Source organism: Microtus oregoni, unplaced genomic scaffold (genome assembly GCF_018167655.1).
Source record: "Microtus oregoni isolate MIOR12 unplaced genomic scaffold, Mior012 000034F_ref0000314, whole genome shotgun sequence".
NCBI lineage: Eukaryota > Metazoa > Chordata > Mammalia > Rodentia > Cricetidae > Microtus > Microtus oregoni.
In genome coordinates this window covers 18,574,360-18,601,860 of record NW_024543093.1, presented here as the reverse complement: position 1 = coordinate 18,601,860, position 27,501 = coordinate 18,574,360, and the positions used below count along the sequence as shown (strand labels likewise).

The following is a 27,501-nucleotide window of genomic DNA, read 5'->3' as shown; positions in this document are numbered from 1 at the left end:
TGTTTCATCACACGTTTATAATTTTAAATTAGTACAATTACCATGTGTTTTTAGATTAAAGAGGTAAAGGAAATGCAATGATTTAATTAACTTCTAGATATTACACACAATTCGGTGAACTGTGGTGTTTTCATTCTATTCTTTACTTATTATTTAGACACAGTGTCTCTTCATGTCAGCCCAGTTGGCCTGGAACTCTCTATGTGGCCCAGGCTGGCCTTGAACTCAAAGATCCATCTGCATCCTGAGTGCTGGAATTAAAGGCATGTACCACCATTCCCATCTCCTATGAAATTTTGTATGTGTTATGTTTTTTAAAGACTCAGATACATTCACAAGGGCAACCATTAAAGTGTGAATCCATAATTTTTATATTTATAGGGATAAAACATATTCTTGCTTTAATGGCATATTTTCAAACTATCCTTGCATTTTAGAGCTCTATGTCAATCAGGTGCCTGGTTTTCTTAGGCTCCTTACACTAAATCTTCATGTCTTCATTCATATCTCTTCCCACACAGTGCAGACTTGACACATGTTTATGGACTTGTTAGGTAGAGGGAGATAAGTTGAAATCAATATTTATTTTGTTACTGCACCAGGAGACTCCTTTTAAAAATGAGGTCACCATTTACTGTGAAACTCATTGGTCTTTAGAAAACTTGACACCTGTGAGAGGGATCTTTAATTGAGAAAATCTCTTCATCAAATTGGGACTGTAGGCAAGTCAATGGAGCATTTTCTCAATTATGAGAGAAATACAGTCCACCATGACCAGTGCCACCATGGAGAAGTAGTCCTGGGTCACATAAGGACGCAGTCAGAGCAAGCCATGAGAACAAGGCAGCAACAGCATTCGGCTATGTCTTTGTTGTGGTTCCTGTTTCCAGGTGCTTCCATGCTTGAATTCCTGCCTTGACTTCCCTCAGTGATGAAATGTGATTACGTAAACCATAAAAGCCCTACCTCCCGAAGCTGCATTTGGTGGGTCTTTTATCAGCAATAGAAAGTAACTAACAAATAATTGTGATTGTTATCATATTGCCTCCATGTAAATGACAAATTTGGGAATCTAGGAAAACTTGATTGCCATGGATGTCCTTAACAACATCTCAAGTTTACTTCTTTTCCAACTTGGGATTTTGCAAAACAATCAAGAACTATTCAGTTTAATATTTCATACTAAAATGTGGTTGAAGTGAATTGTGCATGTAATGTACCATAATCAGTATTCTAAACAGAAATGCTTATTGAGGAAATAATACCACTGGTAATCATTCCAGTAACGTGTGTAGGCTCTGTGTGCTGTCACTTCAACTCAAGGCTGGTGCCAGCATTCTACCCCTCTTTCCATCCATTCTCCCATCCTCTAAAGGAAACGATGAGCTCGAGACCAAAACACACTCGGCCACACTGGAAATGTGCTGGACTCATTCACAAGCAGATTTGATTTACCTTCAGGCCCAAGATATTTATAATTTGCACCTAATCTAACATTTTTAAAAATAATTATTTTGTATGATAATTCCTTCTCCTCCTCCTGCTCCTTTTCCTTCTCCTCTTTCTTCTCCTTCCTCTGCTGCTGCTTCTGAGCATTGATCATAGGGCCTTGCACATTGAAGAGAAGTATTCTACAACTGAGCTATACACTTGGATAATACTAAGGGGATACACAGCCACCTGATCTTATCTGATCTTGCATTATTTTTCCTTGTGTGATCGTATAACTAGGAGTGCTTAAAAATTTATAGCAGAATAACACTAGCTAGTCTCTCTTTAACCGAAAGTCAACTCTTTCTTTAAGCAAAAGAATGGTCAGACAATCAGAAACACTTTCCCATTAGCTGATACTCCAGGGTGCATCAGGTGAATGAGCCTCCAGCTTTTTTCTGGTGTTGTATTTGTCCTGACTAGTCAAGTGAACTAGAAAGACAGCAAGTACCTTACTTTCTATGCAGTCACCAATGATACCTAGCAAAGTTTTTGTACAGATGAATCACCCAGTAGATGTTTTCACAAATCATGACAAACAGATGTAGAAGAACCCTTGTGATGAGAACTTAGCCACTGTGATGTATTATAGTGGGAATCTCTTCATAAAGGAAAGACAATGCCTGGACAACCCCCAAATTGTTATTCCTGGACCCAACTTCTCACTTGCTACATACATCTTTGGACCTACTATTTTAGCAGCTACATATCTAGTAATGCTGTTTATGGACACACATTTCATAACACTACAATGGACTTAAAGATACTGCACTATTACAAGCCTAATGGAAAGGTAATCCACTCAAAGGTGGTGCTACTGGAAAACATTGCATGTGTAAGTGAAAACAGTGATTGTTAACACATCATCACAGAGGGTGAGAGTAAAAATACATTTACTTATGCATATAGCCAGTTTATACATGGAAAAATGAGGATTGATTTTTGAAGCAATTATTTTGCAACTGCAAAGTACAAATTTAAAAAAGATAAATTCTGTGAAAAATTGAACTGACCATAAATAAGCAGTTTTATTAAATAGTAAAAGTGACATTGTTTTACAAGATTACACACCTTATCATAAATATATGCCGACATGTATGTAATGTATACTTTTATGTACTATGACTACAGGTTGTTCGCCTTCCCCCGCCCCTGTGCTGGGTATCAAATTGAAGCCATCGCACATGCTAGGAACACATGCCAGGCAGGCACACCTGCTAGGCACACATGACTGGCACACCTACTAGGCACACATGCTGTGTCACTAACTGATAGCGACAGTTATTTTGTCTTTGAATGTGCTCTAGGAGAATGTTCAGAGTGAAAGACTGCTAGGAAGTCAGCCAGTCAAAGGTATTTCCAGTACTCCTAAACCCCATTTAATCCACAGATTTACTATAATGTAAACATATATCAACATATTTTTGGTCAGAAACTTGAAATAATACACTTAAAGCCAACAGAATATCTTTTAAAAAGCAACAGTAACTGAGATGAGGTAATCAGATTTCAGGTCTGATTTTGCTGGGAACTCTCTAGCTTTGTTAAAATATTATCCAATGCGCCCACCACTGCTACATTTTTTATCTTTAAATTAAGGACATTTGAAGTAACGGATGATTTATTGAAAAGAGAGCATCACATGGTTTTGGAGAAATAGTGAGAAAATATTTGAGACTTTCTGGCATTAAGAAAATAATTTCTGCTTCACCTGAAGATCAAAAATGATGTTGGAATAAACAAATCATTGAGTTTTGAGATACAGTTCTAGAAGAGTTACTAATGGCTAGCTAACTGATTCCAAATGGAGCTGAAAAGTTGAGGAGCAAGTAAAAATGTGTGATGGTAATTGTGTAATTTACAACACAAAGATAAAAAAATATTCCGGAGAGTCTGGATTCTGCTCAGTGGCCATTTGTTCTGACTCTTTCTGCACTGAATCTCCTAACAAGCTCTGGAGATATCCATGGATCTATAACTGTCTGTGACTTTCTCCAATTATTTTAAATAATGGAGATTGCTTGCCTCCTCCAGAGTACTGTGCTTAGCTTCTGTTCCACATGTGTGAGCGAATAGGGCAGAAGGGAGGCATTCAGGATATCAAATATCAGCAGCTTGCTAACAGTAAATAGGACAGCAGAAAGTGTAATCAGTTGTTTAGGTAGGATAATGGCAACCTTGGTAGAAATCAGAGAAATTCAAAGGTTACTTATAGAAAAGAATATAGTTTCATGAAACACTACTAAATTAACAACCGCTGTGTTGTCTATAACTGGCAACTTTGAGTTCTGGGGTAAGTAACATATCAGTTTTCTGACCAAAAAGCTTTTGAGCCCATGAATTGTTGGAAAAACCACAGAGAAATAAATACTAAGAAGCAAAGAAAGGTGGTTGGTAAAAATGAAGACAGAATAATATATATATATATATATATATATATATATATATATATATATCTTTGATGGTAATAGTTATTTATTCAACACATGGCTCACCTATGGATTATGCTAATGCACACAACACCAAAATTAAGAACACAGAATTGGATGAGATTGGCTGATTTAAGGGTGGTATGACAATAGGTAAGAGCACTGTTTTGGATAACACAGAATGTTGTTTCTGGGCTGGAGAGATGGTTCAGCAATTTAGAGCAGACACTGCTCTTGCAGAGGACCTAGGTTCAGTTCCAAGCACCCACATGCTGGCTCACAATCACCTGTAATTTCAATTTGAGAGACCTAATGCTCTGTATGGGCACCAGGCAGGCAAGGGATGTATAATATATGCAGGCATGTAAAAAAAAAAGTACATAGCATATAAAATAAATAAATCTAAATGAGAAAATGTTGTTTCAATAAGTCATTTGCTAAATGGAGGAACATGTGTACCTAGTCTTTAAACAATTTTGCCAAATGCTTATGGCTCTGAACTACATGTTTCCGTTTCCTACTCGAAAACTAGAAATTATAAGTTATGGGGGCTTTTCCCACAAACCAACATCTGTCATAGAGTTCATTGATTTCACCCGTGGTTTTTAAATGTATCCCGAAGCTGTTGGGTGAGCCCATTTCCTAAGTTAAAGGGTATATGGAACAAGCACAGACAGTAACAACAGTATCAGTGCCTCCAATGTCTTAAATATGTAATACTGCACCACTAATGATTTAATAATACATAAGCATTTCCCTGATTCATGTCTCAGTAAGAAATTTGCTTGGCAGATAAATCCAAATGCAAATGGAATCATTTACCAAATATGATTTTAGAGTTTGTGCTGTTTTTAATTGATGGATTGATTGATTAGTTATGTGACTGGTGGACTCTGAATCCCTAGCTGGCCTTGAACTCACTGTGAAACTCAGGCTAGCTCAAACTTGCTAATCCCTCCACTTCCTCCCAAGTGCTTGGAAATTCCACCCTTTATCACTGGGTCATTTTGTTTAATTTACAGCAATTAGCACACCAAAAGAGAAATCTCTGTCCCACTTTCTGTGTCCTGACTCTTGTTTCTTTCTAGGAATGTTAGAGGGAATTTGACAAATGAAGAACCATTCCTTTCTAAGGATAGGACATAAAGGAAAAGAGATAGGGTGATGATAAAGAATCAGTTTTTGTCTTCAGCTTCTGGAAAAAAAGTGCTATAAATTATCTAAATACAGTTTAAGAGACCAATAATCTTCAATAGCAAAGCTCAGGGTTTCCATTATCTTGCTTAGATAATGATTCTTTGATTGCAATGCCAAAGATTCAAAGGTAAGACCACAGACACCTGCAACCTGGTAAAACTCCCTTGGAGAAAAGAAATCCTATTTGCAAGAAGCTCCATCTAAATGATAAACCAGTTAGCTCTGAAGGACCCATGGAAAGAATATGTATCTATTTTAAATTTAATTTGAATTTTCAGGACATGATTTGGATCAAATTCATTTGTACTTATAAACAGAGCTATTACTTGGATTTATAAGGATCATTAAAATCTGAGATTTAAAAAAAAAATAAAATAAAATCTGAGATTTTGGAAATAAGTTGATTTGCATCCTGCCCTTGTCATATGCCTTTTGCGGGGCAAAGCTCTGTGGCCAGGAGTGACAGAAAGCTGGATGGAGAATGCTAATAGATTTATTTCATTTCAGAATTTCAATTGGTCATTGAAACCCCCAGTCACTGGGATAAAATGAATAGGGCCCTAAATAAACTAGTCGGACATATTTCTACATAGATATGTACGTTGATGTAAAATTCAAAGTAAGCAGTAATGGCATAGTAATTTATCATAGGCTGTCACTATTTTCAGTACTGACTCAATAGACAACATTTTGGTAACACTATAAATGCTCCACCCAAGGTCTGGTAAACATATTTAATAGTAACATACACATTTCCATTTAGATGTCCAACTCAAAGAGTACAAACTTGCTTTGAATTTTCCTCCTATTTTTTTCTTAACATGATAAAGACAAAAAAAATCACAAACAACATATAGGCAAAGCACCATTTATAATCTGGTACAGTAACTTGTATTCATGGATCTTCTTCCCTGTCTAAGCAGCAGAGGCTACTGAATTTAAAATAGCTGTCACCACAGAAATGATATCTTGCCTTGTAATTAAAAGAAGATGCAGTCAGAAGTTCCCATGAAAAGACACCAGGCTTCCTTCACCAGGAAGCTAAAACTCTTTCTCCCCACCCCACCCCCAGTCTTCGCTAATGTGCAATCCCTTCTGTCTTCCATCTGCTCCACCCCCACCTATTGTCTCCACTCCCTGCCAAGCGTGCAAGTCCCATCTGGACAGCCTTGAGCTTCTGCTAGCTCGGATTCCCACGGGTCTTGGGAATGCTTGAATGCCAAGGCATTTTTGCTCCTAACAAGAGCCAGGACTAGCTAGAAGAATATCAGACAATCCCTCAAGGTATATTCTCTCTCTCTCTCTCTCTCTCTCTCTCTCTCTCTCTCTCTCTCTCTCACACACACACACACACACACACAAACATACCCCACACCCCTACATACACACGCACACACTCTTGCATACATAAACAGCAATTTTTAGAATCTTATGCCTAGATAAATTATTTCAGAACACGCTCCTAGTTCTTGCATTTAGGAAGCATTTCTAGAGATTAATAACTTGCTATCTTTGAAATAAACAAAGTTAGTATTTCAAAAACATCAACACTTCCATTATCCAACACAGATATTTCTTAACTAAGCAGGCATGATAAAAATGTTACTCAAATTCTATCATCGGGAAATACTTATAATAGTTAAGTTTAATCACTGACCAGTAATACATTTTCTGTTACCCAACAAGCATAGAATTCAGACACAACTCCTTGTGAATTCCCAGTAAAAAAAAAAATCTCACTGTGCCGCAAAAGCATGCACGGCCAGAATATAATCATATTTAGACAACATTTTCACCAAATCATTAACAGTAATAAAGCAGTCTGGTTAAGTATTGAAAGCAGCGTTTATTCATGCTTTTACTTGGCTCAAGTTAACACATACAAACATACAGACAGACAAACACACACACAAACACAAGTTTTGCTTGTTTTTGCCATAAGCATGCTGGAAAAAAAACTCTGAAGCTCACAGAAAAGCAGCAGACAAAACTAGAAGCAACCATGCTCAGGGTTTAAGGACATTTCCAAATTTAAAATCTCTCTACAGTTCATATACAGCGTGCATATTTTTGGCATGCAATCTCCAAGAAGAAACATTCTCATAGAAATCTTAAAATCAGTTCATCCGAATGAGCCTGCTCGTATTTCCATTCTTATTGATTTTAAGCTTCTGGTATCTTAAACCCTGCATGCTGCCGGACTAAGCTGTGCTTAGCGGCTGGGAGAGAAGAAGCTACCTGCGAGTTTTCACAGTGCCATCTCATATCCATGTCTGTCTGGCTACCCTGCGTGCTTAGAGCTTTTTCTTAATTCTTAATGGAAATCCTAGGAAATTTAGTCCATCCTCGGAAATCAATACTGGTGACAGGAGAGCTCCCTGACTCAGTGGGAGATCAAGATGATAAATTGCCTGCGCATCAGCCTGGCCTATCAGTGCCCTGCACTCAGACGGGCGAGAAAAGACACAGAAAAGGCTCTATCAGTCACGTGTCACGGAGGAGCCAATGGCTGGCGTGCTACTGCAGGAAGGGATGCTGCAGTTCCATCTGCAGTTGAGGAGGCTGTTAGTACACAGCCCAGCCCGCGGCGCCCCGCTCAAAAAGTCCAGACAGCCACTGCTGTTTAATTTGCTTCAGGACTCAAGGGGTGCATGCAGTGCTGCCTTTAATCCCTGTGCTCACACGCGCAGGGGCTTTTCGTCTATAATTCTTTCCAATCCACATGATAAGCAGTTAGAAGAGGAAATGTTTTCTTCAACATCTTGGACCTTAACTCCTACTTGCTTTCCTTCAGATAATTGCCATATTTTTGCCTCGTATTAAATTAGAAGCCTTAAACTGCAATTATTAACTTGTGCTCTTTATACGAGACTCTCTCCAAAGCTTTATAACTGTAATTATAATTTTATTTCTAAGTCAATGAATGGCACCCCTCCCCCCAGAATATAATGTTATATTTACTATGAATGTTTTTATGGAGTGATTTTTTTTGTGTGAGTGCGATTATGCAACAACAAGAAATACCTTGTTCTTTTTGTCCATTAGAACTCTTCCTTTTAACGCTGAAGAATCAATAAATATGTCAATTGATTGATCATTAAAAATAAAAACAAACAAGCAGGAGGCTCATGTCTTGTTTCCCTAATTCTTAAGAACAAATGTGTTAGCTAGCAATAAAATGTAAATATGTATCTCCACTACTACTGCTGCTGCTATTATTATCATTTGCCTTTTCTCTGGGATTTAAAATAATTATTTGCTAAATAAAAGCTGCACACCTGGAATACTATATGGAAACCTGTCCCTAACACATCTGCTACCACACTAAAATAGGAACACAGTATACACAGTGCTTCACATTTTGATGATGTGCAAAAAAGGGGAGATTGTGGTATTTTCTCAAATGGCAGTACCATGAAGACTTAAGAAACAAAAGCTCTAAAATATTGAAATATCTTTAGAAATAAAATTACATAAGAGAATGCCACAGGAACTTTTAAAATTATGTTTTATTCCTGGTTTTAATAATATTCATGCATTTCAAATCCTTTTCAGAGTCACCCAACGCTATTTAGAAAAAGTGAATCTGAGGATAAATAGTAATAGGAACATGGTCACAGTAAACAGTGACTGAGCTTGAAATTGCTAAAATCTCTAATTGTTCACTGATTATCATTTATATAGGACATTCCTGAAATTTGGAGCCCTGTGATAGATTCTGCACGTGTCTTCCCTCTTTCCTTTATTTAGCATCAGCTATGAAAAAATAACGGCGCACTTCTCAGTTTCTCCAAATGTGTTGTCTTGTGATTGATACATGGATTTCACCTCTTTGTTTAATAGCAGCATAGCCCTTGACAATAAGATTCTAGTCCTTTAAAGCAAAAGTAGAAACCAAATAATCACCACCAAACCTCAGCATCACATCTGCTCACTGCAAAGGAGCATTGCTTTAGTTATAGCAGAAACCTGTTTGAGTCATTGATAATGAATTGATCACGCAAGTGACAGTAGAGACTCACAGGGAAATACTCTGCAACTGTAAAATATAACATGATAAGTTTATACATGCCTAAATGAAGATATTCCTAAGGTATACTGCCATTTGAAATAGAAGGCACAAAATTTAAAGGCTGCATGTCCACAATCTTACACACACCTACAAGTGGCATACATGTATATTTTTACAAAGACATAACATGTCCAGTAATACAGGTTTATCTGAGAAAGGAGACTGAAGTCAAAAAGGGAAATGACATATAGTTTAATCATTTTCCATTTTGTACACTTTCATCAAGTGCATATATTATTTACTTTGTCATTTAAAGGCAATTAGCTAAATAAAATAATGATATTAGTGTTCATTTAGGTTCTGAAGAACATGATGGGTAGATGTTTTGAGGGAAAATATTGAGGGTAAAGGAGAGGAATGAGAGAGAAAAGTGGCTCTCTTTTTATGCCAGGGCAAACAGTGGGGATGCATGGAAGATTGAGGTTTGACTGTGTGAAGACCCCCACAGTTCCCATCACTTCCAGGCTCATCACCAGTGCTATCATGCATGGGTTAACAGCTATAAAATGTAATGGCAGTTAATCTAAAGTGCCTTTGATTCTTACAGGTAGGAATGAGAAAAGATGTGATGTCAAGAATTTGTCTGTTTATCCAGACTGTCGAATCAGCCAGTTTTATATTGGTTTCTAGCTGGATACAACTATCAAGAAGATGCAGAGAGAAACTTGAATTGCATTTTAGGATGTTACTACTTCTTTAAAGGCAAGAAAATATTCCATAAAAACAATAATGATAAGTGGACAAAGACAAAAAAATCAATTTTATTGTGTTCTCCACTTGACATGTTTATTTCCAAAATCTAGAACTTAAGTTTATAGATATTAATCTTCATTCTTTGTTTCTACCTAGATTTCTATAACTTTAAGAGATATGAGATTAAAAACAAATGGATTGACTAAAGTTCATCAAGGGTTCATGATTTCTTGAGGATTTGTTTTTAATCCCAAATTATCACAAACCAGTTACTTATGTTGGTGACTCTGCCCTCCTTCTGTCTCCCTACCCAAGACTGGATATTCAAGGATAAAAGGGTATTTTCTGTTTGATACAACTGGAGGCTATTATAACTCTAGCTGTTATCTAGTGATGCAGGATGCAGAAGCACCTTCCACAGCACAGAATCTGGCCCCAAATCGCAATAGTACCATGATGAGAAGGCATGCTCTAAACACCAAGCATTTTTATTTTATTTTCTACCAAAAAATATTTAAATTGTATATTGTGATTTATATTATCAAGATGCAGTGAAGTAAATGAAGAGGGTTTGGATTAGGCCAGTTCTGGAAAGAACTGAGTGAGGATGAGAGCAGAGGACAATTCAAAGTTTGAGGACCTGGGAGTCAATGGAAAACACGGTAACAGGGCATCAGAGCCAGTTTGCTCCAATGATGCCCTTTTCTCAAAGCATTCATTCTTCATAGATTTTTTTTTATTACAGTAAAGTGAGAAATTATTTTACTTGGATTTATAATACAAATACCAATGACTTGAGTTCTGTGCCTTCCCATTGTATTTGCATTTTATGTGTGTGGTCAGATACAGCACAGGACTGGATGAGAGGTAATATGAAGGGTATAAGGACTCTTCTCATCCTCAAAATAAAATTATTAGGCTATTTGAAAAATACTTGGAGGCAGGAATGGGAAGGAGACAGTAAGCAAAGACTATCACAAACTGCCCTGCAGTATAGGTGGCAGAAAAGGCAGAATGCCTTTATTTTCTCTCAGAAGTGGCCCTTGTTTCTCGTCCTTACACCTCACTGAATTGCTTCATGCATAGACAAGGCTACGGAAGGCAGAGTTTTTAGGACGGGCTTCAGCTTCTTTCTCTTTTTCGCCTCCACTCATGTCATGTTAGTGTTCATGCTTTTTCAAGCCTGAAATGGTCATGGTCAGTGTAGCGGGACTTAGCTCCCAAATTACCCAGCAAGCAGAGCAACTTCAAGTCACATTAGAACTCTTGTTCATAGGAACAACTTGCAGGAATGAAGTCTGGCTCTCTCTTTCTGCCCCCTTCCCTTTCTGTGAGCAAAATCCTAAAAGATAATAGGTATAAAGAAAAGCCCAAGACCCGTGGGTATCATAACAAACTGTTGGGTGGGAGTGATACTGCTTGTCAGGTTTCTTTGCAAGCTGATAGATTTTCACAACTCCTCCAGCTTTTGTAGCTCAAATAGTTCAGCCCCTTCTTGTGTACATCAAACTTTGGTGCAAAGTTTGAAGTTTGGCTTAAATTAAATGCTAGTAGCATCAGAGTATAGATCAACACAATGTTGATACTGTTCAAGGTCCTTCACACACACACACACACACACACACACACACACACACACACACAGAGAGAGAGAGAGAGAGAGAGAGAGAGAGAGAGAGAGAGAGGCAATGTAGATCAGTGGATAAAGGCTCTTGCCACGAAGCCTGATCACCTGAGTTCTACCAACATGGTAGAAAACAGACTCATGCAAGTTGTTGTCTAATGTCCACACGTGCACCAGGGTATGGCCTAACCTTGAATAATAAAGAAATGTAGTCACAGAATTTTTTTAAATGAACAACTATTAACCAGAGTGGCATTTTAGGACAGGGAGAAGTTGATGTCAAGTAAGAGGCAGGATAGGCCCTCCACCCGCCCTCTCCATTTACAAATATCTGCCCATATGGCACTGATGAGAAATTAAGGCCCCCAAAGCCTCTGCAGTTGAGAAAGAAGAGCAAGACCTCCGAAATATTCAAATGAATGTCTGTAGGTTAAGAAATACAAAATGGTATGCTTCAGTATATTTATATTTTAATTTTTGTCTTGTGGGGGACAAGATCTGTAGCTCAGGTGAACCTGGAACTCTCTCTGCAGCCCAAGGTGACCACCAACTTTAAAGTCTTTCCCCTTCAGCTTCCTGGGTGTTTGGATTACCAACATGAGCCACTGTGCTGAGTTCCCAAGAATTTTCCTTTAAGAAGAATTTAAGGATCTGCAGATACTCTTGTGAAAATGTAAATTGCCACTCTGTAGTCATCATGAACAGGAAGTGGGATGCATAGACGACTTTTTGAAAGACATATGTTAGGAAGTAAGTTTCCGTTGAGAGACAATATCATGCAAGGAATTATTTTGGAACCTTTTCGTTTTTCACGAGAGGGGAAAATAGAATTGGTGGGAACATCACAGCAGACTGTCTTTATGCACATTTATTATTAGTTTTGGCTTCCTTTCCTCGGTTATAGTGGCAATCCTTGTTTGAGGAACAAAAGATGACTAAAGTTCTCTCATCTACTAACTAAACACCCATAGGTGTGCTTTACAGATAAGGGAACGATTGAGAGCTAAGTGAATAAAATTCTATAGACCAGTGCTTCCTTCGTCTCTATTCTTGCCTTTTAGCTTTTTTTGATAGTGATATTTTATGTATTTGTGTGTATGTATGTGTGCGCACGTGTGTGTGATTTGTGTACATATGTGTATGGGTGTATACATGTGTGTATGACTGTGTACATGTGTGTATGGGTGTGTACATGTGTGTATGACTGTGTACATGTGTGTATGACTGTGTACATGTGTGTATGGGTGTATACATGTGTGTATGACTGTGTACATGTGTGTATGGGTGTGTACATGTGTGTATGGGTGTGTACATGTGTGTATGACTGTGTACGTGTGTGTATGACTGTGTACGTGTGTGTATGACTGTGTACGTGTGTGTATGACTGTGTACGTGTGTGTATGACTGTGTACGTGTGTGTATGACTGTGTACGTGTGTGTATGACTGTGTACATGTGTGTATAGCTGTATACATATGTGTATGGCTTGTACATATGTGCACAAGGCCAGAGATTGATACTGGGTATCTTCCTTAATCATGCTCTGTCTGGTATTTTGAACTGCTTCTTCACTGCACCTGGAGCACATCCTGACTACCCTGACTCTTTCCTCCTAGTGTTGGGACTTCAGGCACATGCTGCCATGCCTGCTGTTGGCATCATTGCTGGAGACTCATTCTCAGATTCTCCTGCTTAAGCCGCAGGCACTTTTTAGTGACAGAGCCACCCCCTAGCCCCATATAGGTTTTGAAGAAGCAAAAATAAATGGCCAACCCTGAAAACATACATATAAGTAACAGTATAATATCCTGATCAGGCTGTATTTGTGAGTTTAGAGTTATATAGTACATATACATGTATGTATGCAACAATAATTAATAAAAAGAGAGGCCAAGAATTTGAAAGATAGCATTGTGGTAGATGGTCAGATTTGAAGGAAGGAAAGGGAGGGAAGACATGTTGTAATATATTCTCAGAAATAATAAGAAAAAGTGACCTCACAGTCTCTCCAAACGCATTTTACCCTGAGAAACATTTTGTTATATTTTTACTACATTTATTACATAGTATAACTATTTATATTATATCTTAAATTATATAGGAATTAAGATTTACAGTGATTAAGAAACATCTGTATTCTTGAAAATAGGTCACATATAAATAACTTTCAAATTAAAATTAACTTCAGTGCTCTAGAATAGTTATTTTCAGTGTCTTAAAAACTATGAAGAAACCTAAATGTCTGGCTCGCTAGACAGTTTCATTGAGTCTTTCTGATGTAGTGTGCTTGAGTCTGCACAGTTAGCAAGAACTGCATCCTTAGATAAGAACCATAGGACTGTGTCAGAGCTTCAGACTCAAGATTGTTTAGGAAAAGCCTCTAGTAAAGGATTTATCTTTGGTTGAGTTTTTAAACATTTATGTGTCTATGTGGTGTGTGTGTGTTTATGTGGCATGTGTATGTATGTGGCCCATGACATGCATGCAGAGGTCAAAGGACAGCTTGCAGGAATCAGGAGTCAGTTTCCCCCTTCCACCATGCAAAGCACAGTGAGGACCTCAGGTATCAGTCTTGGCATCAACTGCTTTTAGTGAGATAGTGGAGGAGGACAATACCCTTTCCTCAAGGGTTGATTGAGAAAAAATACTAATCATTAAACCTATAGTTCATGGGTAACTTCATCAGAAATACAAGGAGTAGGGGAGGACATTAGAAAAAGAGAAAGTAGCAAAGGGAAAAGGAACACAAATCCTTGATTTGTTCAGTAGCAATCCACAGGAGGCAAGGAGCAGTGAGTGGAAGCCTGCTGGAACCTTACAGCAAGAATAAAGCAACAAGGGTAGCTGTAGAAAACCACAGCCCACTGACTTCCCAGTCCTGCCCGTGAACATAAACACACACACAGGACACAGGAAATGTGCAATTTAGTGAGAAGGGAGTGTCTTACTTGTTATCTCAACAAACTGGTTAGGAACCTGAACTGGGAATGAAGTCCTACCTTAATATAAGGAAAATCAAGGAGAAAAAAGACATTTCAATTTTTCACCCAAAGACATACCATGTTTCATGAGAATTTCTATTACTAATTTCATGTTTTCCTAACTAAAGATGTCTTAGAATTAGGGTACTTTTTACATATGCAACTTGTAACCTTACATTGATCTTTATTAACTTATAACTTTCTCTTGAAATTCTAACTTTAAGGATGAGAATAAAAACTGCATATGTAACATGTATTCCAGATGCTTTTCAGGTAGCTTGTTTTGTACCTTACAATGAGACACATTCTCCAATATGTATTCCCCTCCCCCACATAATCCTGGCCCACTGTCACACCAGCCTTCAATGCTGCATCATCTAGCACATTACTAAAATATAACACTTTTAACAATGGACTAGACGGATTCTGAAAAAGATTTTTTTAAAAAAATTGAAAAATGTGTTTGATACATGATCAGTTTCTTTATCTCTCCTAACAGAGAGTCCTCTCACACTTCTTATACATGAAAACGTATATCCACTCAGAAAACACTACCTAAGTTAGTAACCAACAGGACCATAGCCTGGTAAATTAACTAGGGAAAATCAGTCATGGCCCTACCACCTTGATGAAACATTTTGTGATTGTCGCTGACATCTGCATTTGGACTTTGAGTCCAAATATCATTGGACTTTGAGCCACATATCAATGTTTGATAAATTAATATAATAGCATAGATACACTTCTATTGATTTAGAACACTCGTTATTAATCTGGGCAACACAATTGATCAATGAAACTGTGTGCTGTAATCTACATAACTATTCTGTACCTTTTAGGTAATAAACCATTTTTTTTTTGCATTTCTGTCATTATAAATAAAACTTTTCTGTTCTGTGATTTTCCATGACATAAGCTCCTATAAGTGGGATTACTATGCTAAAGATGTACATGTTTGTATAGATCTTGAGACAATCTGCCAAACTCCTTTTCAAAGAAACTTGTTCTAATTTTCACATTGTCTCCAGGATGCTGTGTTCTCCTACGTCCTCTCTGGCGTGAACATGTTGTCTTTTCTATCTGGGGATGCCCTTTCCCATTTAAGAAATTTCTGGTACACTCCCACACACTATATTGTACCATGCTCAAATGCTACTCTTTCTTACAGCCTTCCTGCAGTCTCTAGCCAGCTTGTTACTCACAGTTCCCACAGCACTTTGTAACACTTATCCAGTAACTCTGGATTTCTTATAGTTTGTGTCTTTCTTTTTCTACTTCTTTGTAGATAATTAACAGCTAGAGAAATGAGACTTGTTCAATCTCGTCATTTGTTTGGTTTTCTTTTCTTTTCTCTCTTTTTTTTTTCTTCTTTTGGTTTCTTGAGACAGGATTTCTCAGTGTAGCCTTGGCTTCTTGGAACTTGCTCTGTAGACCAGACTAGCCTGGAACTCACAGAGATCCACCTGCCTCCTGAGTGCTGGGATTAAAGGCGCAAATGCCGCCACTGCCCGGCCAATCTCGTCATTGGAAAGTCAGCTCATAGTTTAGGTTCGGAGTGTGCTTATTATGCAAATTGAAAGAACGAATGGGTCAACATGATTCTTAAGCCCAAGTTATTGAGTCCTTGTTTTTATAAACATCACTGTCTTATGTGACAATGTGAAAGTCCACCTTCCTCTAGAAACATATGCAATAGGCCTTTCAAAATATGCACACATTTTTATATTTGTACTTTTCATAGACCTATTTTTGTATATTTTTGCAGATCTATTTTTGAGTGTAGATTGCAAAACTCTGTGACATGTGGTGAATCAGGTCGTTGGGTACAGTGGCAGCAGAACAGTCTACTTTCATTCTAAAAGGAAGCCCTTTTTATGAATGAAATCCTAGCACAGGCGAACAGGGTGAAACAGCACCCGTGGGGAGTGCAGCCAGCACATGGCACTGCCATAGGGGAAAGAAACAGAAAACAGCTCCGGCTGATGAGCTGCATAGGTACGTACCAGGAGTCAACGCATGTGCTGTATCTCAATTCATTCTAGCATCCTAGACTTCATTTTTGCTCTTATGCCAACATAAGAAATATAGACAAAACCAGTATGGCATAGCTACACTTTGAAAGATGAAGTCAAAAGACTAGGAATGTGGCTTCAAGAGAGAAGTCTGGACACCATTTACAAATTCAGAATCCTACTTCAGGCCCTGTTCTCACAGAAACACTAGCCCTTACCAAAAATGTTCAACTTTTCAATTGAGATGTTGAGCTTTGAAATACAGATTAAGTTTTTCCTATTTGCCATTTTATGTGTAGATTTATGCAGTCTATGGTGTACTGAACTTTGCCAGGAAGTGGCAGGCTTTGTGCCAGTGGAATTGGTATGTCAACTCGGGTGAGATCAATTAAAAATCAATGAAGTCCTTAGTATGCACTGAGTTTACCCACTTCTATAAATGCTACATACACAGCTTAATGTGGAAGGCAAATGGAGCTCACAAGCATGATGCATAACTCTCTATGGGGCACAATACCATCAGCCAGGCAAACTTTATCTCCCTTGAGCTGCTGAAGAGAGGCTATCAGGATGCTAGGGACAAAGATGTCATCACAGGATGAACTTGAATCTACATTCTTTGTTATCAAATCAAAGCAAAGCCTACTCACTTCCTTTAGATGTCAAACCACGTCAAGTTATTATCAGTACACATCATATAAAGCATACTTCACATGTGATTGGGGCACATCAACATGTAATGTTAAAACAACATTCCAGGTGCATGCTTCACACAATATGCATGGTTATTATGATAACCAAATATCCATTCCTTCAGTGAAGAAAATGCATTATGTTCTAGAAACTACTCCCATGAAAGAGTAAGTTCTAGAGTGACAGCACACACAATGTGAAAGAATGTGTAGGGCTAGTGAAATAGTACGGAGTCAAACGCCCGCTATTAAGTCTGATGACTAGAGTTTGATTCTCAGGACTCAGGACAAAAAAGGAGAGAATGCTCTGTTTCAAGTTGTCCTCGATGTACATGTTATGATAGGTCATGGCACTCTCCAACTGGAGCTAAACTAAATGAGTGGGCACTTGTCCAGAATCACAGAAGACAGAGCTATGTATGTATTGTAAGTAATCTACTATTTCTCTAAAGCAGTCACTCTTCAGAGACCCTTGTCTAAGACAGTCTTCCCAGCACCCACAGCTGGTGGCTCAGAGCCATTTGCAATTCCAGCTCCTGGGGGTTCAATGTATTCTCTGGCTTCTCTGAGTATCCTCTTCCCCAACAAATAATAAAATACATTTTAAAAAATAAATTTTTATTAGAATGTAAAAAGACAATGTTAAAGATTTATCATATTTAAAACTAAATAACTTACATAAAACTAAATAATCTATGTTATTTAAAGCTAAATAAACTAAATAATGTTGGCATAACAAATTTTAAAATAACTATAAAATATCATTTTAATAAAAATTTGTGTTCATACGTAATTTTGTTAATTAATCTGTTGAAATATCACACAGTTTAGTTTGTGAGAAAACTCTTATGCTCATGAAAGAAATGAAAAAGGCAACCATGGTTCTAGTAGTATTGAAGAGATGTTTGTCTTCATCAAGAATGTGCTACAATACAACCCACTATGATGACTGACCACCAAAGGCATTCTGGAATATCCTTTGAGAACTACTGCTCTCTGTAGGACTTAGGCAACATACCCATTATTCGTTTCTGGAACCTAAGTAACGTGTGATTCTATTTATTTATTGAAGTTTTTGGAGGGGTGCTCCTTGGCACCTTTCTGATAGAGAAGACCATGACACACAAATCACAGATATCATTCAGTTTGGGAGTCACAATGTATGTTAGGATAAAATATTGACTGTTTGGTTCATTGACATACTGGAACCTATAATGGCATATCGAAACGTATAATGCTGTGTATGCAAGTGCGTGTGTGTCTGTGAAGATGTGTGCATGCCTGTGTGTATCTGTGAAGGTGTGTGTGTGTGTGTGTCTGTGAAGATGTGTGCATGCCTGTGTGTATCTGTGAAGGTGTGTGTGTGTGTGTGTGTGTGTGTGTCTGTGAAGGTGTGCGAGCGCGCGCATGTGTGTGTGTGTGAATGCACATGCGACTGTGAGCATGCACCTGCCGGGGGCATGCTCATCCAGATGTACACATGCATTTGTGCAAATGTGGACTTCAGAGGACAACCTGCAGTATTGTTCCTAAGGTGTCACCTGTGTTCTCACTGGCTTACAGCTCACCAAGTAGCTAGACTTAATCAGAGAACCAGGGATGCACTTCTCTGACATACCTGATTTTTCACTGAATGTGGACTCCGGACATTAATGTCAGGTCCTATTGCTTGGAAAACAGTACTTTTCTGTCTAAGCTACATCCATAATCCCAGACTCATAAAGTCTCTGGTCTCTCTAATGTTCTTTAGAACAAATGATATAAAGATTCTGCCTAAATGAAATGAAAAGCTGACTGTATCTGAATTTATTCCTGTTGAAACAAAGTGGATTTCCTGAACATTAGCCCTGAACTTTAGAAGAGATACATGAGGGAGAAGATAAAATTCTAAACAAGCTATTCTATGTTTCTTTTTATTCTCTAAAATTTTCCAGGACATTTACCAGTTAGGTAGTGTTTTACGGTAATTTCTCAATTGCAAAACAATTGAAATCAAGCAACAAAGAAGGAAATGTCACTTTGAGGTGATTAGAAGCCAGAGTTGCATATGTTTCTGACTGCAAAGAACAAAGAAAAATCCATTGTTATTATTTTTATTTGTGCTTTAAAGTCAGATCCTTTGAGAGAGATGCACATTATAATTCAGAAATGAAGTGGTGATGTATTCTTTTGTGTTGAATTGTTGCAAAGAGAAATGGTTGGGAAAATATATATTAAAAAGTAAAATGTTCTTCCTAAATTAAAGGATTGATTATATAACAAATAATTATTTGATTGTAGAAGATGGTTTCATTTCCTTTCAATCTGGAGAACCCACAAAATGAGACACAGTGTCTACTCCTGCCTTGGTGATCAGTTAACTATTTTGACTGTTCTTTCAGAAAAACAGTGTATGCTGAATAAAAGGCTCTCTCCTGCTAAAATCTTGGAGGATAAAACAAAATAGTTTCTATACTGGAAAATAAAAAAGGGGTCACACATCTGACTTCTCCTTTGCCATGAGTCGCAGAAGAGCAGATGTGTTAGCTGTCTATTGTATTGAGAAGGGTCCACATTACCTAAGTCATAACTGATCTCAAAGCACAAGGACCAAAGGCTTAGTAGCTCAGAAACCAAAGTCTTTTAGATATTTCACATTAAACTAACTTCGCACTTGATCCAGATAGGCAGAAAGAATGCAGCAAAATCTGACTGTTCAGCTGTGAATCTGTACAATGTACTGAACCCTTTCTGTTTGATTTTTGGGAAAAGAGAGGATGGGAGGAGATTTGTGAAGTGATTTCAGAGGTATAAAACACATGTTTATGTGCTTTAGTTTTTACAAGAAGATGCCAGGTGAGGCTATTGTTAACCATTGCAGCATTATTAACAATTCTAAAGCAACAAATTTTCTAACACACTAAAAAAAGCAAAACAACAAAAAACCAACAACAACAAAAAAACAATCCACATGTTTGTAAAAATTGGAATCTACACTCAACAGAAACCAGAAAAACAGTCCCTACTACCTGCCCAGACACAGTCTGCAGCAGAAGTTTTGAAACATTGCCCAGGAGAATGAGACAGCCACAACCTATTCAGTCAGAATTCAAGGTAACTGTAATTACATGTTATATTATTAACTTACGGAAGTTAACACTGTTTATCTCTTAATAAGCAGGCTGATAGTTCTTAACTGTACCTCAAATGCTCAGATCAATTACATATATACCATTTGCTTGTACAAAGTAAATAAAAAGAAATTCAATTTCTGGTTCTGCTTGTGATTTTTCAAGTGAAACATGGATCTGTGTTTGAAATATGCCACTCTAAGGCTTATTACACTTCAATGTAAAAAGACCAAGTCAGACATTGAGCACTGGCTCTTCCAAATGGGGGCTCATTTAAGACTCTGCATATACAATATAGAATAAGACCACAGAACTGCTGATCTTATGAAGTTAAATTCTCAGGTAAAATGTAAACTAAGAGTCAAGCAACACAGCATTGGCACTGGCATTTCCCTCCAGCCACATACCACATCCTGAGTTAAATATGACAAGCTTAATAATTGTCATCTCCAGGAAGCACACCCATCATGGGAACCATATGGAGTACACCCATCATGGGGAGCCACAAAGGATCATCATGCTAAGAAGGTATTATTAATTGATTTGGACTGAAAGCAAATTGGGTAGCATTGGGAAGCGATAGTGATTCTAGGATTTGGCATCTCAGTGAATTTTATCGGTATCCTGAGCACACTAATGAATTTATAAAGTCCTACTCACTTATGTGTTTTAGATGAATGTCTCTGGTTTTATCTCTTATTAAATAATATAATGATGAAGCATCACTTTTGTATCATCATGGTCTTAGAATGGCACTGTCTCATGTTCACACTGTATGAGACTATTTCAATCTGAAGATGGGAGGTACTGTCCACGTGTAAGTACAGTTTTAATAACACGCTATGGATCAGATAAATTCCTGAATAGTAGAGCTATCTCTTTGCTTTCAACAATCCAAGAAACCACTCAGTAGACTTAAAAGTATTACAGAGTGATGGAACAGAACAAAAAGGAATGTTCCTGATACTGAATGCTAAGAGGAAGGCTATTAGACGTTGTTAAATTAGAGGCATCATGCAACTATCTAGATGAAAAACATTTGTAAGCCAAGCAATTACTGAAAGACGGTGAGATGGAAAAGCACCTGGAGCATGCAGGAGCTAAAACGGAGAAGGAGAAGGGGTGGCCTGATTGGAGTTGTATTTGCTAGGCGATGGCATGAGACTTTAAATAAAATGGGCCACGGCCACGATTCGAGTTTTCCAAAACAAAGTACAACACATTATTTTTTGTTTATGTCATCCATAGTCAATGGAAAGGTTTAGTGTGAGTTGTAAGTAGATAAGCAGCAGATAACTGAAGGTTCCCGGAAGAGTTGAAAGATGATAGTGGCAGTAGAGACAGTAGAGAGCAGTGTTTTAAAGTCAGAGTTATGGATGGGTCATTTAAGGAAATCAGATGGAGAGAAGCATGAGAGAGGATTTCAGTAACTACAGGGATCTTTGTTCAGTGATCATCTTAACACATAGGCGATTCAGAGAGGGCAGTGGGTATGCGATGAAACAATAGATACATAATACAAGAGACATGTTAAAAATTCAAATGGGATATACACAGTAGCTAATGTTGGCACTATTACTCAACTTCAAAATTTGTGCATAATATTAACCGAAAGCTTTGGTTTGGCTTCCAATTATCTCTGTTGGTTTGTAGATGAACTTGTACATATAGCAAAGTTCGAACTTACCCCACACTAGACAGAGCAACTCAATAAAAGTTGTATAGTTTTAAGTACTAAGTAAATATTTAATATACATTTAGTAAACAATTAATCTAATAAACATGCATAAATAGATTAGAAAAATTAAAAATATAAAGCTAGGTTAACTTAGTTAAATACCTATAAAATATCTCATAGTTAACATTATACATCACATTGGTAAATCTGAAGTTATCTAACTGAGTTAAGGAAGAAGGTAAGACCACCTTTTCCATCTCTTCCTTTAAAAAATATACTAGAGTTACTGGCCAATGCACTAGGACAAGAAGAGAACATAAAACAATACTGGGATAGAAAAATAAGATTGCCCTTGTTTATAGTTGTCAATGTAGAAAATTAAAAGTAAATGAGAAAAAATCCTGAAACAAATAAACAATAACAGAAATGTTGCAAGATGCAAAGTTAATGTAAAAACTCACAAGGGGGGGGGGGGGGTCCAGATGACTCAGGGAGCACTAAATGCAGAAGCCTGATTTAACTGAGTTTGAGTTTGAAACTTAGGACCCACACAGCAGAAGGATCCACATGGTGAAAGGACCCGTACCAGTTTCTTCTACATATTGTTCTCTTACTTCTACACATGCATCCTGACATGTAGATTCCTATACAAATGTACATAATAAAAAAGTTAAAAAGCTATATGGAGGCACAAAAGACCTAGAATAGTGAATGTAGTATTGAAGGAGAAGAGCAAGGTTGGAGACCTGGCATTATACAAGTTCAAGATTTTCTATACATAAAGAAATCAGCTCAACATTAACCAAGATGATGAAAGAATAGACAAAGTGATAGCAGAACCATGTGAATAAGTTGACTGACCTTTTACAAAGAAAAAAAAAGCAACATAATGGATAAAAAAAAATTGTCTTTTCAACATTTGCTGGTATATCCAAACATCCACATGTAGCAAAGTTATCCTAGACATAGATCTTGTGTCTCACACAATTATGTACCCCAAGTGGATGACATATCTAAATGCAAACATAAAAGCATGAAAACCTCTAAAAGATGTGTTAGGAGAAAACATACGTGGTCTTAAGTATGACTTTGACATTTTGGGTTTAATATCAAAGGCCTGAATTCATAACTGAATAACAGATAACTCAGACTTACTCAAAATAAAACACAAAATAGAATAGAACTTCTGCTTATGAATTACACTGTCAACAGAATGAGAAGATGAGCCATATCATAAACACATATCATAAAGGGCTGTTACTCAAAATCTGCAGACAATGTTTGAAACCCAATTAATAAGAAAGAAAAACCCAAAGAATGGGTCAAAATTAAAACACACAACACTAAAGATAGCCAGAGTGCAATAATGTATATGAGAATGTACTGTATATCATGTTAGTAGTGAAATAATTCAAACCTAAACAGCAGAGGAATACTATCATATGCAGACCACAATAGCTAAAATGGAACACTGCAAGAAAAAATGTTGTTAAGCATGTGGAATGAAGAAGTTCTTATTTCTTACTTGTCCAAGTGTAAAAAGGGATGGTCTCTTGGGAAGAGTTTAGGAGTTTCCTATAAAACCACCTGTCCCCAAAGTACGTGCACGTACTGGCTTTGTGGGAGCCTAGGCAGTTTGCATGCTCACCTTACTAGACCTGGATGGAGGTGGGTGGTCCTTGGACTTCCCACAGGTCAGGGAACCCTGATTGCTCTTGGAGCTGATGAGGGAGGAGGACTTGATCGGGGGAGGGGGAGGGAAATGGGAGGCGGTGGCGGGGAGGAGGCAGAAATCTTTAATAAATAAATAAATTAAACAAAAAACAAACAAACAAACAAACAAAAAAACACCTGTCCCCTAAACAAGAACACTGAGATAGAGAGGAGTCTTTCTTTAGGAAATACTAGTGAAGTGTACACGGGGCACAACCCTCATTAGCAGCGTGACTGGAAATCAGTTTCTCCCTTTCATGCAGCCACTCTATTGTCGTGGAACCCAGAAGTTCAAAGTACTATTTATTGTATGTATGGCACATTAATATGAGCTTGTCTGCCTTTGTTTATTTGCTTGCTACTGTTTCCTTTGTTTATTTCTTCCTCTCATTCTTTCTTGCTAGACTAAGTTATATCGACAATAAAGAGACAAAAGTAGCCTCTTTATGAGGCTTAGTTTGTGCATGTCCTTGGAAACCAATAAAGAAGTACTCTTAATCTAAAGGAACCCAGAGAGAACATGGTACCTGGTAGAGTGCCATTGTAACAGAAACTACTTATTGCATGAATACACTTAGATTTTATAGGGAAAAGTATTTTTAAACTACACTCCTAAGGATTGTTGAAAAGCACACAATCACCTCACAGATGACACTGTCACAACTTAACTACAGGACCCGGAGTCCTATAAACTCACCACAGTTAAGGAAAAGACTTCATAAAACACAAAGATTGTGGGAGCCTGGCCATCCTCAGGCCAGAGGTGACCTCTGGGTCACTAAGAAACCCAAATTGGCAATTCGTGTTTATTTACTGTCATTCAAAACAATTCACAATGACAAGGGCAAAGTACCAAGCCCTTTGCTTTGTTTGAGGCAAAAGGTGAAAGCGAATTCCTAGAAGTTAATAAACACTTTATCAGTTTTCTTTCACTTTGTCATAGCACCATGGAGAAATCACTGGCGTGTAAGAAACAGGATTCTGTCACACAGGGCCACACATTCAATGCAGCGAAGAGAATGAGATATCGACAGGCTTGGGTATAGATCTCAAAATTTCATCCAGCTCAGAGGGCTGATGGAAACACTCCTGGCTAACAGGAAAACACCTGAGGAAGGGAGAGAAAATGATCAGTCCTCCCAATCTTCTTCACACCTTTAGATTTCTTAGAGCTAGGGAGCCACATTTTCCACAATGATTGAAGAGGGTGGTAACAGCTGTCAAATCTCCAGAGTCAAGACAGGAAACTCAATTCTAACATTTCACTAGAGAATAGGCATGAGAGAAGAGTAACTTATAATTTCTGCCAATTAGCTGTGTTAGAATAAACAAAGGGAATGAATGCTTAAGGGAAATAGCATCCCTGAATGTTGAAAAGTAGAATCTCTTCATTATAATAACATTATAATGTGTAATTATAGGGGTGTTGAAAGTTTATTTCCTCCTTAGAGTTTTAAATACATCTTCTGAGAGGAAACATAATCTTTGTAACATAACCATGTTTCCAAAAACAGTCGAGTCTCCTGCTTTTCATGTAGTTTTCCAGAGTATGTCAAGATAAGAGAAAAGAAAAAAGTAACTTCTAAGGATGTGCAGTACCATCCTGGATAAAAAGAAAGAAAGAAAGAAAGAAAGAAAGAAAGAAAGAGAGAGAAAGAGAGAGAGAAAGAGAGAGAGACAGAGAGAGACAGAGAGGGAGAGAGGAAGGGAGGGAGGTAGGGAGGGAGGGAGGGAGGAAGGAAGGAAGGAAGGAAGGAAAAGGAGAAAATACAAAAAATATTTAGAAATCTTGAGTGATGCTCTTTGATTGTCCTGATTGCCAGAGGATCTGGTGACCTTCAGAAACTCATTAATCTTTTCAACAAATATTTGACCTGTGAAAGGAGATGGCAGTCAGGTGAGCAGGACACACAGTAAGCAATGGGTACAAACCGTTGCCTGCAGAACTTCAAGACCTAGCAATGAAAAAGACATACTCTTTCCCACGTTACAGGAAATTTATCTTTAAGACCCATGAGAAGCACAGGTGGGACAGAATTTCCGAGGCAGAAGGAATTATAGTTTAGAAGCAAGGATCAGTTAGAGATAATAGAAATACATGTCATTGATGTTTTTATTTGTAAAGATAGGGAATCTCTGGCCATGTAGAGAATGTAGAATTTTTTCTTTGAAAGAGATAACATAAAGATGAGTGAAAGAGAAAAAGCATGGTGTGTCAACAGAAAACTCATTTCACCTGAATTGTACGTCACCTGAAAACACAGGGATAGATTTGGGAGTTGGAGTATATTAGGCTGACATTCCTATATGAAGGTGTTTCTGTACTTATCTGTAAAGTTTAAGAGTTTATTAACTTACTTATCTGCATGTAGGTAAATAAATAAAAGATCTTGAGGAGATTTTCATGGATTATATTGTGTGCCCACCCAAAAAACATGAGGGTCCTTATATGTGATTGAGGGGGATAAGAAAGAAAGAGAGAGAGGGAGAGAGACAGAGACAGGGACAAAGACAAAGGGAGATGCAGCAAGGAGCCAGAGGTCAAAGTGGTTTAGAGAAAGAACTATGTACTAGGCAATGAGTCATAATGTTGAATGGACACAGTAAAATGAATATTTATGTCCCTTACCTAAAAATAAAGTCACATGAATCTTGGAAGCACAAACTAAAATTAATAATCATAGCTCATTAAGTGGGTTCTTTGCCACTGGAAATATTAAGTGATATATACCGATAATATTGATATTGATAAATGAATAAATGCATTTACAGATAGATTAAAAGTTATTTCAAGGTAAAATTTAATGCCAAAAAGTCATTGTTAGCCGATTATTATTACTGTTATACAAATCTTAAAATTAATCTACTCTAGATGAATGGGAAAATGGAGAAGACTTTTAAAACCAACAATTTATTTTTTATTTTGTACGTGTGTGAGTGCCTGTGTGTATATATGTGCACCACATGCATACTGATGCATGAAGAGGTAAGGAGACAGTGTTAGACCCTTTGAAACTGGAGTGAGAGGTGATTGTGAGCTTGCTCCTGTAGGTGCTGGCAACTCTTAACTGCTGTGCTCTTTCTACAGCACAAGAGAAAAGGAACCTTCAATGAAAAGTGTGTGGTGTAGCTCTGAGGTTTGAGAAATATCTTTGAAAGGATGCTAAGCTTCACCTTCACAAATGTTTTCTGACTGCCAGCAAATAAACAGCGCTGTTTGTTCCTTATTTTATTTTCCCTAGTTCATCATTAACCATTGAGAAAGCTCCCTGTCTCCTTTCTCTGTGAAGCGCTGGGCAACTAGAGAGAACAGCAATGCTCCTTTCGCCCCAAAGTTATATGATCTTCAGGTCTCCCCAATGTATTCATGGTCTGTCTTACAGCTTGTCCTGAGCACCCACTCTGTAGTCTGGGGTCACTAGAGGGTACTGCTTGTCTGACACAATGGAAAGACTCGGTGACTGGTCTGCAGAGACTTCACGAACAGAAGAAGCTCACAGCAAGGACTATGCAAACAGCCTGTGTGAATTTTAAGTCTTGAGCTGGCCCAAATCAGCACAGCTCCAGACATTTTCTAAACTGCTGCTGCACCGCTTCTGCAAAAGACAGCCTGCTCAGCAGTGGGCGACCTCCACAGGCATTTGCACCATGCCTAGCTGGCGGGCAGAAATTTCAGAGCAAGCAAAACAACTATGGTTTCTATTTTCTGTCCCTAAATGAAAACCATTCAGGGCAACCATGACAATAGAGGCAGGTGGGACTAACACTGTTGATCACTGTAAACAGAATGATGGTGGATGGTCCACATCA

The 27,501-nt window shown here is 37.8% G+C and overlaps 1 protein-coding gene across 32 annotated transcripts in view; it reads right to left on the bottom strand.

The window, feature by feature from the left end:
- The window catches only part of Nrxn1 (neurexin 1), a 1,082,053-nt gene that overhangs the window by 44,761 nt on the left and 1,009,791 nt on the right, over window positions 1-27,501 (bottom strand). The window contains exon 1 of one of the 32 annotated variants that reach the window (XM_041630266.1): window positions 7,356-7,569. The exons of 30 other annotated variants lie outside the window; for them this stretch is intronic. In XM_041630266.1, coding sequence (XP_041486200.1) covers window positions 7,356-7,388 — 33 coding nt within the window. In that variant the 5' untranslated portion in view covers window positions 7,389-7,569. Of the gene's footprint in view, window positions 1-7,355; window positions 7,570-27,501 lie in introns of those variants that run through there. One more of the 32 variants, XM_041630265.1, reaches the window with a different exon arrangement.